A 13,214-nucleotide genomic window follows, 5' to 3' on the forward strand; every position below is an offset into this window, starting at 1 on the left:
TCCCTTAATCGAGAAGATGCCTTCGCGCGGCGACAGCTTCAAACTAATTCATTTCCCCGCCTCTTTTACCTTCACCTCTTCCACCCCAAACAATATCCCTCATACTGTCCCTATTGTGGAGCAAAGCCCACAGTATATCATTGCACCTGGGAGTGCCCACACCCTCCGGGCTACTCCCCTATTCCTTCACCTTCCTCCTGGGAAACTGCGCTGACCAGCTCAGACCCGCAAGAGCAGCGACGGCTGATCCGGCGGGCACGCGGAGTGGCGCGAGCCAATGGGGCCCTGAACTAAGGGCTCTACCATGCGAGGAAGTCGCCCAATCTCATGACAAATAAATGTTTCTCTCTCTTTCTCTCTCTTTCTCTACGTGTATGTGAGACATGTCGTTCCTTTAATTGCTTCAGTACTGTCAACGCCAAGAAAGAAAAAAATCTTTGTTCTCCGAAGGGCTCGAGGCCCTCATCTAGGTAAAGAGGCCTAGGTCTAAAATCTGCTGTTCTAAAATAATGTTTATTCCTCCTCCTCCTCCTCCAAAGGGAACCATACAATAACATAGAATGCAAGCCGACAACACTGCGGCCGCTATGCACGCGCAGTCACCGAGCAGCAGCATTACAAAGAATAAAATGAAATAACGAAGAGAAAGAAAGGAAACTATTCCTGAGGCATAAATACATGTCATAAGCAATTATTAAGTTTGAGCGCTCTGAACGCCTATAGAAGCGCGCGAAGTAATACGGAGACCATACCACCGCATAGCGTAGATACCCATGCCGCCGTGGGGTGCCGCGGCGAGCCCCCTCGCCGTAAGGTCGCTGTCGAGACGCTCGGAGCTGCCGCTTGCTCCGATTCGTATCTGTGGTTCCGCGGGGGTGCGACACGAGCGAACCGGCAGCGCATTGACATTACTCGGACGAGGCGTGCTGGAGCTTATGTGATGGCGACACCCGCGACACCACCTGTGTCGCATACATCAACACGCATCGTTAGCTTAGCTGCTCATTAAAGGCTGCTTACAGAAATAACTATGCAATAACCAGCTCTGCCACTTTGTCAAAAGTGGTTTAGTGGTATACACTACGTATATATAATAAGTTTACACAAAGTGTGATTTTGTTGCAGTGTTCCTTTAAAGGTGCCCTGGCAACGCATTTTCTACAAACCTGAGAATACACGGATATCAGGGCGATGTCTGTTCATGAATATCGAAGGAATATGTTAGCGACCAACCGCGTTGAATTCCTTTCTTGAGTATTACTTATAACGTACTGTCAGATGGTCCGGCTAGCCCGGGTAGGTCTACGTATACATAAGCTTCATGTTTGCAAACAAGAAACCTATGACGTCGCTAGCAAGTATACACCTGGGAAGAATAAACATTTATTGCGATAGCAATTATATGGGCATTCCAGGCGCATTTTTGCCGTCGCCGTGATGTTCCGTATAAAGTCCAAGGGCGATAACACCATCGCCGCGCGTCGTATGCTGTATGTGCGAGTGAAAGCACGCGAGGGAAGCCGACGATTGTGGCTCCATCTGGCACGCGCAAAGGGAGCCGCGACGTCTTCCGTCGTGCGAAAGGCCGTGGCGAGATGGGAGGGAGGGAGGGGGCGGCGTTGTGCTTCGGTAGCAACTGCGCATTTCCCGACCGGGCGCAAGGGAAACTGACGATGGCGGCTCAACCTCGCGCGCCATATATGGAGGAATGCGGGAGGCAGCGCGGGGGCGGCTTCGACTCGGCCAACAAGTGCGTACTTTGCATGGCCGCGTGCCGTAGCTTGGAAGGGATATGCAGATGGCTTGTACTTCATACCTTTGTGCGCGCTGTGTTCTCGCCATTCTTGCGATGAAGCGACAGACCGCACGAAGATCCGTTCGCTCGCTGCTGCTGCCGCGCTAGCGTTTTGATAGCGATGTGTCCGCGCTCATTGAGTGTGATGAGTTGGTTTGCTTGTGCGCGCTGACCGCATGCTTGTTATTTGAGCTAAGCGAATTTTTCAAAGTTTACACGGTCGTTAGAAATTACTATCCTTACTTCGTATAGCTGTGTACAAATTTGCTATCGCAATCGATGCTTCACCTTTCGGGCGAATCTGCGATATCTTTTTAAAAAAATTTCTGGTTAATCCACTTCACTTCACTACAGTAACCCGCAGCTGCGCTTTTTTTTTTCTCCTTTACCATGACAAAAGGCCGAGAACCAATAGAAACACCCGTGTTTTGGGGAACCAGCTGGTTCACGGTAGGCAGCTATCTCTATGATGTCATGGCCTGGAGCAGCTCTATAGGAACTCTGGAAACGCGTTTTTAACGCGATAGCGTTAAGGAGCTCGTGTCGCAGAAAAGCCGGTGTCGTCGGTGTCGGTGTCGGCGTCGGCGTCCGCGGCGTTGGCCGTGAGCGATAAATCACGGCAGGCACTTCATAAATAAAAAGCAACTTCCAAGCTGGGCTGGGTGGGAATCGAACCAGGGTCTCCGGAGTGTGAGACGGAGACGTTACCACTGAGCCACGAGTTCTTTTTTTTTCTTTCTTTCTTTATTGCCTGTTTTTCGATGCTTCAAAGCGGTACAAAAGCGCCTCTAGTGAACGCGGTGTTGCCTTAGAAACGAGCTGTTTCTAAGGCTCAGGCGTGCGTCGCTTGCTCAGGCGCACATTTCGTTGTCGCGCCGAACGCTGCGTTGCTCGACGCTCACCGCGTCCGATGCGGGGTGCGTAGTTGCTGCGCCGTAGCCCATTGTCTTACACCCCTTGGCGGGTCGACGGGAACGCTGTCGCGTTCCACTCTTGAAGGCGAAGCTTAAGCGTCCTCCAATTTTTTCAAACCTGGAGAACACACTGGCGTGTTCGCATAGCGAAAGAGTAACGTACGCATAACGAACGAATGTAAGTGACCACGAACTTCGTTCAATTTTTTTTTATTAACAGACGCAAACAGAAGTTCGCATAGAAGAAAGAAAGAAAGACAGCTACGGAACATTTTCCATGACACATGCTCAAAGCCACGCAGAAGCCTCTCGGACTTTCGAATTGTTTCTCCGGTCATTAGGTCTGGCGGCTGTGAATGAGCGCAAGACGGCAATGGACGGCGCGAGAAGGCTCCAATTTTCGTCCTCGACCGTCGAACCATCCAGCAAGCCATCGTCCACACGAAAGAGGACAGCCTCCCGCATCGTCCCGTTGACACAGCGCCGATAAAGTGCCGTTGGCGAACGACGGTGCGGGGTCGGCGCGTTAGCGGAAGGGATGTTCTTGATGCCAATAGATCCTTCGCAAGAAGAACCGCCAGCTGAAAAGAGCTCGTTGCCGCCGCGGCGTTCGACAAACACCGCCCAGGAGTTCTCGCACGTCCGCAGTAGACGCGGGTCCCGCAAGCAGCACTTGGCCCTCGAGCCATGAGGCTCGACCACCAGCCTCTCGTCGGCGCCCAGAAACGCCACGCACTTGGACGTTGCCGAAGAGCGCAGCGCGCAGTCGCGGAGCATCAGCGACATAGTTGTCACGTCCGAGACTCCGACGAGCGTCTCGGGGTCGTACCAGGACACGAACTCTCCCCTAAATGAAGGCGCCTTGAAGTCGGCGCTTGCTGTTCTGGTGGCGACGCCGTAAACAGTGACCTGTCGCGCTCCTCGGGACCGGTACCACTCAGCCAAATCGGTCACGTGTTCGGAGCTCGCGCCGTCGAGGCGCAGGCAGATGGCCACAGAATCCCTGTCGCGGAGGGGCTCGATGAACGACGTGTTCACGGCGATCCACACTACGGATCGGGGGTCTTGACTCGTTTGGATTGACAAGGCAACCGGTACTCGGTCATCGGGTTGACCCGTGGCTAACTCGAGAACCACGTCGTGCAGTAGAGAGGCGTTGGGTCCTGCTTGTTGCAACGAGCGGGACAGCCGTCTGCACACGACAGGTTCGGTAGGAAATGAGTTCGGGTAGTCCCGGTAGACAACGCGGGCTTGCACAAGGCAGGTTTCCAGGAATTCCGTAGTCGCAAGCGCAATGATTCGTATCATGGGCCTCGACGAGGACCTGGATAAGATGCAAGGGAAGCACAACAAAATTAGACACTTGTACCGAGCCAGCGAAAATTTGGATCCTTTCCTTACACTTTCTGCCAAGCGCTGGTAGACGGAATGAAGGCAGGAAATGGCCCGGAAGAAAATTTTTCGAGTTTCTTGTCTGTCGTTAAAGTGGTCGCGCATAATTTATCTGGCTGCTCATCCATGATTCTTCCTGTATCATACCATGGATGTCATGTGCAGTGCACGCCCAGCTTCGAGTGCACTGTCCATTTTGCTTGCAGTAGCACGCCATGCGGCAAAATGGCACATGTATATTGTAAACTATATATTTTTGTGAAGGTCTAATTCTCACTGTTCCTGGTCCGTATATTTTTGCTGGAGAAGTATGCACCTAAGGCACTATAGTAGGTTGTGTGCTTTTTAAGACCTAAGTGAAAGTCGAAGTAGCTACTCACTTATAGCCGTAGGATTAAGCAGAATGCACGCGCGAACGCTGTAGTGCTGATGGAATGGCTATAAAACGTTTCTTGTTCTGCTTTGCTTACAGACATTGCAGAAAGGACAGAATCATTTATGCATCGTTAGGCGTGGAAAGGCGACGGGTTCTTGGCGGGGCGTAACTTGCAGTTGGCACGTGCCTTTTTGGCCTGCCGATGGCTTGGGTTTCAATGAGAAACAGGGGAAATCCTGGTAGGGGAACTAGTAAGAGATGGCTGGAAGGTTGGCGGCGCAAGGAAACGGAAAACGTGTAATGAAGAAAACTTTCTATTCATTGTAACGTAATTCTTAGTTGCTTAGAAGTATTTAAGTGTTTAGATACACCATAAATATGAAAAGAACGAATTTGATGGTACGTGGCACTGACCCCTTTATCATAACCCGTTTCATTACCCACCCGCCTGTTCCTCCGGAAGTGTGTTCTTTGCGAGTGACCCCAAGTGTCCGTGACAACAATTCGGAATAGAATTAACAGATGAGTATTTAACTGAGCCGTTCAAAACTCGTCTTAGAACTGACAAAACGGCGGAAAGACGCCGGAAATACGGTTTATGCAGTCGACGCTTTGCACCTTATAACTTGTGAAGTGCAAGTTTCTGCCCCCAGATGCTATAAAATAATCCACGAGCAACAAGAAGAGAAACGGCGGAAAACGAGCGCTTCGTTTCGTTCACTACGTATGGCGAAGGTCTCTATTCTGGAAGCGCTCATGCCGTCAGTTTGCATACGAGGGTTTATTGGCCAGCGGCTTTTTAGAGTTCACGTGCCACGTACCACCTGCGGTTAGTACGATCATCTGCCGCCATCGCCTTGAGCGGCGTTGGCTAACACTGGTTGCGTCATATCTTGTACTTGTACGTATATGTCCAAGAATGTGGATGCGAGAACCGTGGCTCTATGGGAAGAGCATCGCACGCGCAATTTGGAAGGTGTGGGATTCGGCTCCCATGGGTGGTTAAGTGTCTTTTTTGTGCACTTTCTATTCTCCTTTGCTTGCCGTTTCCACTTTCCAATTAAAACGAGTAATCCCCCTTCCCCCTCCCCTATGTTTTTCTTGGCTTCATTTTCTGTTGGCTTCATGTGGTTCCAAAAAATGAAATGAAATCACATTTATTTCAACATACAACTGATGCTGAGGACCATGGGAAAAAAAAGCCAGCAAGGCTTGACGTGGTCCATGGCCCCGTTTTACCGGCAGCAACAAACTTCATATCTCAACAAACAACACATCCCAACGCTATGAGGTACGCGCAGCGCTTAACGCTGCAGAGGAGACGCAAAGTTGGCAGTACGATAAAATAAAATTGCGCACGAAGAGGGGCAAGTGTACGCCCACGCGCGTTTCCGCACCCGAGCTCGTGGCGGTAGTGGGCCGAGAACAGACGGAGACCACGTTGCGGAGTCCGCCACCGGTGTCCGTGCTCCACCCACTGCGCATGCGGGGCCACTGCCCTGCCGGCGCGGTCGTTGTAGGCGTTGGTGGATTCCACGGGTTTGCCGAAGCCGAAGAGATGGTTCACGTCATCTAAGCCTTTTATTCGGTAGAGCAAGCATCCCAGCATGAACGGCACCAAGACAATGACCGTCGTTAGCAGGAACAGCAGGCTCCGACGCATCTGCGTGGTCAAAAACATCACGGCGTGAAATTGGCCAGAAGTACATCGCCGTTGGCTTCCTGTTTCATCTGCACCGCCCAGAAACACCAAGGAAGGAGAATCAGGCTAACTTTATCCCACGCACCAAAGTGCTTTAGCGTCAAAGGTGTCACGGGCGCTCACCTGGCACAGCAAGAACTAAGCAGCGCTCATTTTCCTAGCTGCCTGACTTTTCTTGCGCCGAAACAAAGCTGTCTGCCCGACTTTACTGAGAAAGCACGGGCTCGCTTCGGGATCGACGTCGGTCTAAGTTCCTAGCCTTTGCGTGTAGATGTCGCGCCAATCTGGCATGTGGACATTAGCGCCCACTGCGAACTTCGAACGAAACTTTTATGATTTCGAAGGGAACTATAGCCGAACTTAGTTGGGCGAAAACGTTGCCTTCTCAAAAGAGGCCCATGATCGGCAGTCGTCCAATCAGGTTGAGGGCAGGTTTTCATGTGGACTTACCTTGACTTAGCAGTGGTATTCATAAAGTCAATCGTAGCGTGCGAGGCACAATGTGCGTGGTGTACAGCCGATTCGAGGTGACTGCTTGCGAAGTAATGGCACAGTGCCACTTAACACCCAAAACACCGGTTCCGAGAAAAAAAAATATCTTGTAAACAAGGGGTGGGGCCTGAGCAGCGCCAATTAAGTATGCAGACTGTGGGAGAGAGGGGGGGAAGGGGAGGAGAGGCGGGTGTCCCTAACGTACATGGGCTGGACGTGCAAGCACTGACATGTGGCCATATATCTACTATATGCTGGGTTTAACAAGTCTTTGCGATATTTAAAGTGCGAGATCTGAAACCACTGCTTCTTGACCATCTTGAGCAGCTGGCATGCATATACTGCGGTGGCACGACAACCAAGGTGCACACGTGCGTATAAGCAACCAATAATAAATCGGTGGCATTGTGGGGATTATATTTTTTTCTTGAGTTGTGGAATGAAGTCTCACCCTGTGGTGCCTGAGGATGAGGTGCCGGTCCACCCATAGCGTGTCGTCGTAAACGTACACCTTCTCCCAGTGACAACGGTGGGCCCGGTACTGTCGGTCCCTGGCGTAAATCGGGCCCTGGTACACCATTCCAAATTGAATGCTCGCTTGCTTCCACGGTAGCCTCTTCTGGTGCTTCTTCTTCCTCTCTTGCTCCGGCGTACGTTTGCTGCAGCTTCTTTTTCTTCAATGCGCGATGTTCTGAAAGTCGTACTATGAGACGATCATTTGTGGCTGAAGAAAAGACTTTAGTAAGGGAGGTGGTGGTAGTGGTGGTAAACTTTATTGAAAGGGGGGAGGGGGAAGTGGTGAGTTGGCTGAGGGATCGGGCTCAAGTAAGGTCCTGGGCCTGCTTGGCCTTCTCCGCCCAGTCCACCAGTTCAGGCCCGGCGAGCCGCGATCGCCAGTGGAGCCCTGTCAGAGGGAACCACCCAGGAATAAACCGCGCAACGGTTTCTGCAATAATAAAGTTTCTCCTCCTCCTCCTCAAGCTGTCGGTCGACGTCCTCGTACCTGAGCCAGGCAATGCAGTCAGTCTCGCTGCTGACCGGGGGATGAGAAAACGGAAATATTAGACGCGCCTCCTTAAAAAAATGAAGTGATACAATACGATTACAACGTTTAGTTTTTAAGTACTATTATTCATTTTATACAGCGCCAACAAACATACGGACACAGCACAGGACCAGGGAAGAAGCACAGGACCAGCGCTGTATTTTTTCTTTCAACGCTGATGTTACCAGTACCTCGCGTCGTTGCAGACAACTGAAAAGCGAATGTGAAGCGAGTTTCGAGTACCGCGAGAACGCATGAAAATTAAGGATGCAGTGTCTACGCGGATGTCTACTGCAGGATGTTACATTAATTACTAAAGTCTTGAATTTTACGTGCCAAAACAACGATCTCATTATGAGGCACGCCATAATAGGGAACCTCGGTTTAATTCCGCCGTGGTAGGGCCTCGATCACGCAACCTCGGGCTTAGCAGTGTAACGGCAAGGCCACTACTTCACCATGACGGTTATTTCTACATCTTGTCTTTCTGTTTCGCCAAAGTAGATATTTTTTTTCACAAGAAACACGGAGAAAGTTAATTTGCCTACTCACGTGCAAATGCAAGTGCGTGGAGAAGAAGTTGGCATCTAACCACGAAAAAAAAAAACAGAGAGAAATGAAAGAAAAAAGGTTATTCAACTTTGTAACCTATCTGTCAGCAGCAAGAACCAACTTGAAAACCGATTACGTACTTAAGCCGGAATGCTGTCATGGGCAGAGTCAAGTTCCACCATTTTGTAGAATTCGCCATCTTAACAGCTTTGATTAGTCCAGAGGGCTGCTCCGGCGTCTGTGATTGGCTCAAAATGCCGCCGTATTTAAAAATTTGGCGACATAGTTGAATTTGGCAGTGTCCTGAATAGCGCACCCCTGTTTTCGGGTCTCGGCGCCGGGGTTGCTTAATGACTATGCTGTTGGGCTGCTGAGCACGCGGTCGCGGGATCGAATCCCGGCCGCGGCGGCCGCATTTCGATGGGGGCGAAAGTACCCGTGTACTTAGGTGCACGTTAAGGAAGCCTAGGTAGTGCAAAGATTTCCGGAACCCCCCACTACAGCGTGCCTCATAATGGGATCGCAGTTTTGCCCCGTAAAATTCCACAATTTTTTTTGTGTTCTTCTCGGGTCTTGGGAGGTTAGGTCGCGGCGCACTTCACGAATACCGGCAGATATTCGACGCACCGTTGCGAAAGATACGGAAGGCAAGGCTTCGCGAATCTGTGTTTCGCCGCGCGATTCAGGCACGTCATCGAGATTAAACTTAAGCGCGTCGACGGAGTTGCTACTGTTGCGGGCGATAGATGAGAGCGATAGCGCGAACGTCAGCCGCACCGTAGAAAATTCGAGCGATGAGACCGTAGATTACTCTGCTCGGTCGTCTAGGCAACCACTACGTATGCGCACTGCAAGTCGAGAACTGGCAGAACGCTGTTTAGCCCTGCGTGCGGCTGCCGCGTCTGCTAGTACGGTGAGCAAAATTGAATTTTTTGTTTCAGACAGAGGGAAGAATATTGCCTTGTGTGAGTTGTTATTCGAATGGTTACTTTCTTCAAGCATAGATGCCGTAGAACGAGGAATGCGCTTTAACTTCAATGAGAAATTCCGAAGATCGATCTTTATGCTAGGAACAGTGAGAAATAAAAAAAAAGTACGGGAAAATTGAGGAAAGGACGGACAGAAGTATTAATTGCTGGGCTAGTTGGTTGTGCGGTAGTGATGAGGAAAATTAGCGAATTTGTTGTGAAAGCAGACGATATTGTGGCACTGAGCATGAGAAACTCTTCGTTATGTGCTCCAGAATTTTGGCATATGTCATTCCCATGCCATGCGGAAATATGTATATATATATATGTATATGTATATATGACTGCTTTAGGGAGCATGCGCAAAATTAAGCAAGATGAGTGGACAAGGGCGTACATATGGTGGCCCACCTTATACTGCGCGTGGTTGTGAGGCTCATTATTCGAGGACTAACATTCTGAGCAGAATCAGCGACGCTTCTTCTAGACTTGCAAGTAAAGCCTTCGTTTTTATTCAAAAAAGAACACACATGGTTGTCTAAGTGAGTTGTAAGTTGCTCTATCTCAGAGTTTGAATTCTTGTTCAGCCATCTTTGACTAGGACGTGTTCTCGCACTGTGTCTGCATTTTTATTGTGTGCATGCGTGACGAGGCAATATATATATATATATATATATATATATATATATATATATATATATATGTATGAAAGCCTTTCCTCTATTACGTAGTTGTGAGTAGCGCTTCTTTTATTTTTTCTTGTTGCGGTTATTTTCTCATCAGCAAGGACCGACAAAGCTCTGCTGTTCCTAATTGTTGTCCAAAAGAAGACTTCGTTGGGTGCCTTTGTTAACTCAGGCACGAAATATTGCCTCAGCGTGTAAATCCGATATGCGCAATGTTCTAGCTAAAGCACGAAGTCGCTAGCGCACGCACTACTTTTGATACGATGCGGTGTTCGGAAGCAGGAGGAATGAAATTCTTGCTCCCAAAGAGTGAAACATTCCCGTTGCGGAGAAGCCTGTGTAAACATACGCGCGTGGCGGAGAAACCGGAGAAGTTGTATGACGTGAGTAGTGCTGAGGCAACGGTTGAAAGTATTTGTCCAGATGTATCGAGCCACAATTTATTTTATCCGCTTGGATAGCTGGTACATGATCTGGAGCGCTTAGGACGCCTTAGGACGAGCTTAGGACGTTTAGGACGAGCGAGAGCGAGAGAGATAATTATTAATTTGAAGGCATTTTGCCGCAAAGAATAACACGTGGGCGAAAAAAAAAAAAAAGCTGCGCTTTAAAGATATCACTGTGCGTGGGAAACGAATGGGTGTCCGTAGGCCAGCTGGACTATAACTCGGCTGCGATCGCCCGAAACGCGTGGGATCGTTGCGCGTATCGCATTTCCATCGTTTTTCGTCACGCGCAAGCAAGCGCATTCGCACACGCACGTTCGCATCTAGGGTTATTTCTTAGCCGAACTATATAGGGTGACCGCGTGAGCTGAGGCTGGTGAGCGCTATACGGAAACAGTGAAAGTGGTCGCAGAGACGTGTGCAGTAGAACGCGGTTGACGAGGGCTACGGTTTGCGCAGTCACAGCGTTATTGCTCTTTTCCAAGGCCGTACTTTCTTTGGCCGTGCTAGTTAACTCCTTTCGTGAAGTGATTTGCCGTTCACGCTGGGTATGGTCACGACGGATCCGTGGCGACGCTTTTGTGAAAGAACGGCAAGCCACTAGCCACCCTGCTTCTTAGAACTGAGAAATCCAAACTGCAATCCTATTGTTTTTATTGCTCCCAAGTGATGCAGGGCCGATCACCACGGGTACATATATGAATCGAGAAAGGGTTGCAATAGCATTCTGACAGGTCATATGTTTCAATCTTCTCAAAACACGAGCTGCCGCGTATCACGTGTGCGCCTTTGAGCGTATCCCGATAGTTGTGAGTATCGTGCACGCTTTTATTTAGTGCCACGTTGTAGTGATGGTGAGGAACATCAGTGGTGCGACGCGAGTCACGAAGCTAACTGTTTATCGGGCGAATCTGTGCCCAGCAAAACACGTAATACTCGGCACAATGATAGCGGCGAGCACACTCGCCGATCGTCGAAATCCCATATGCGAATCAGATGCGCCAGCTATTTGTACATGGCTCAGTGAACCTTCCAGCGTAATCGCTTGTGCTCGCGTAAGTTCTAGATTCTACACCCGTACTCCCGTCGCGCACAAAACTTTATTACACGAGGCTCAGCGACAACACGGCCAACAGATACAACAAGCGATAACATTCGAGAAACTTCCGATACAGAAAGGCGCACCTTGCGCCCAGCGACAGCCTTTTAACTTTTGTTAGCCGGTGCGTGGAAGACAATCACCGGAAAAGATGAGTATACGCGTGGCAATAGGCAAGGGCACGCAATAGAAGAGGTCATATGGACGCATAAAATGTAGGGCGCAAACGCGTGTGGTGCTTATTGTGCACATTCCATGAAAAAGCGCGTATACGTGACTGTGGAGATACGTGTCTTTATTTGCTCTCTTATTTCCCAGTATTCCGTCGAATGAAATTGTGCGTTTGACGCACAATTCGCGTATGTTAACATTCATGAATGTTTGGATCAAATCCAGTGTTCTTGCGCGCGCGCGCACACTGAACTGCGTGCTGAACTTTGAAGAAAACCCCTATATATATATATATATATATATATATATATATATATATATATATATATATATATATATATATATATATATGCGTGTGTGTGTGTGTGTGTATGTGTGTGTGTGTGTGTGTAAGAAAAATAAGGCGGTGGTTGGCTTGTCAATAGTGGGGTAGCATTCGTGTGTCTTATCAAGGCGGGTGCCACCACAAACAAGAGTTTTATGGTGGCATGTGCCGCCTGACTGGCGTTCAAGCCAGTGCAACTCGAACGTTCTGTGTGTTACCATAAGGTAGCCCTTTATCCCACGTCATTGACAAGTAATCTCACGATGACCGTCGAGACAATCCACAAACCTCGCAGCCAAGGTTACATGAGGGCTAGCGATAGTCTATAAACAACACCATTCAATCTCCTCGAAAGGAGCAAATGGGTGGGAAATCGCCGCCCGCTTAGCTTGAAGCGGGCATTATTGGCAGATTTTAAAAACAGAATGATGAATTAGACTAGTTGATGTAGTACGTTGATTGCTCTTGCTCTATGTACAGCCCGCACTATGGGGACAAGAGGGACACCGACTCAAACTGGCGCGAAGAAGCCCAATCCACCAAATAGCTTATTGTCGAATCAAACCACACATTTAGGTGAACATAACAATCTATTGCTACTACGTGATACGGTGGGGGAGTCAAATCAACAGCTCGTCAGAGTTCACGTCCCCACACACTTTTGCTGCCTGTATTTTCGTTAATGCCTTCTGCGTGTGCGTGCATCACGTGCGTATGTGTAATTTGTCAGCGAGCACGACTGAAGGCGATCTCACGCACTCGTCGTTTTCTTTTTCGGTCTTTAACCCATCTCGTGTTTCTGAAAAAAAAAAAAACTGGATTATGGGGTTTTAGGTGCCAAAACCTCGATCTGATTATGAGGCACGCCGTAGTGGGGGACTCAGGAAATTTGGACCCCCTGGGGTTTAACGTGAGCCATAATCTAAATTCACGGATCTCTAACCTGCCATTTTTTTATTTAGCGGAGACTGTTGTTTCGTTATAGTGTGGCGTACATCTGCGCATTTTACAGCCTATGGCCAGATTGCTGGACACGCCATTGGAAAAAGGCGCTCGTGCGAGATTGTTCGAGCGGTAACCTGGATGGAGATGTGCGTTTCTGCAGGCACCACATCGTCGCCGTGTGAGAGACAACGCTGGAACACTGCCACGCAGAACACCATGGCCAGGTACTTATACGACTTGCACAATTTACGTTGCGTGAGTTTTGGATTCATGGTGTTCTCGCGAACCTGTGCTAGAGCCCTTAAC

General features: G+C 49.3%; 1 protein-coding gene across 1 annotated transcript; it reads right to left on the reverse strand.

Annotated features, from left to right (window-relative positions):
* Positions 1–2,912: 2,912 nt before the first annotated feature.
* LOC142559532 (uncharacterized) lies at positions 2,913–7,304 on the reverse strand. The gene is made up of 3 exons (XM_075671115.1): positions 7,123–7,304; positions 5,875–6,140; positions 2,913–4,033 (listed from the first exon to the last, which is right to left on the reverse strand). The coding sequence occupies exons 1-3, from the start codon at positions 7,249–7,251 to the stop codon at positions 2,998–3,000; spliced, it is 1,431 nt and encodes a 476-aa protein (XP_075527230.1). The 5' UTR covers positions 7,252–7,304; the 3' UTR covers positions 2,913–2,997.
* Positions 7,305–13,214: the final 5,910 nt, after the last annotated feature.

Source organism: Dermacentor variabilis, chromosome 10 (genome assembly GCF_050947875.1).
Source record: "Dermacentor variabilis isolate Ectoservices chromosome 10, ASM5094787v1, whole genome shotgun sequence".
Lineage (NCBI taxonomy): Eukaryota > Metazoa > Arthropoda > Arachnida > Ixodida > Ixodidae > Dermacentor > Dermacentor variabilis.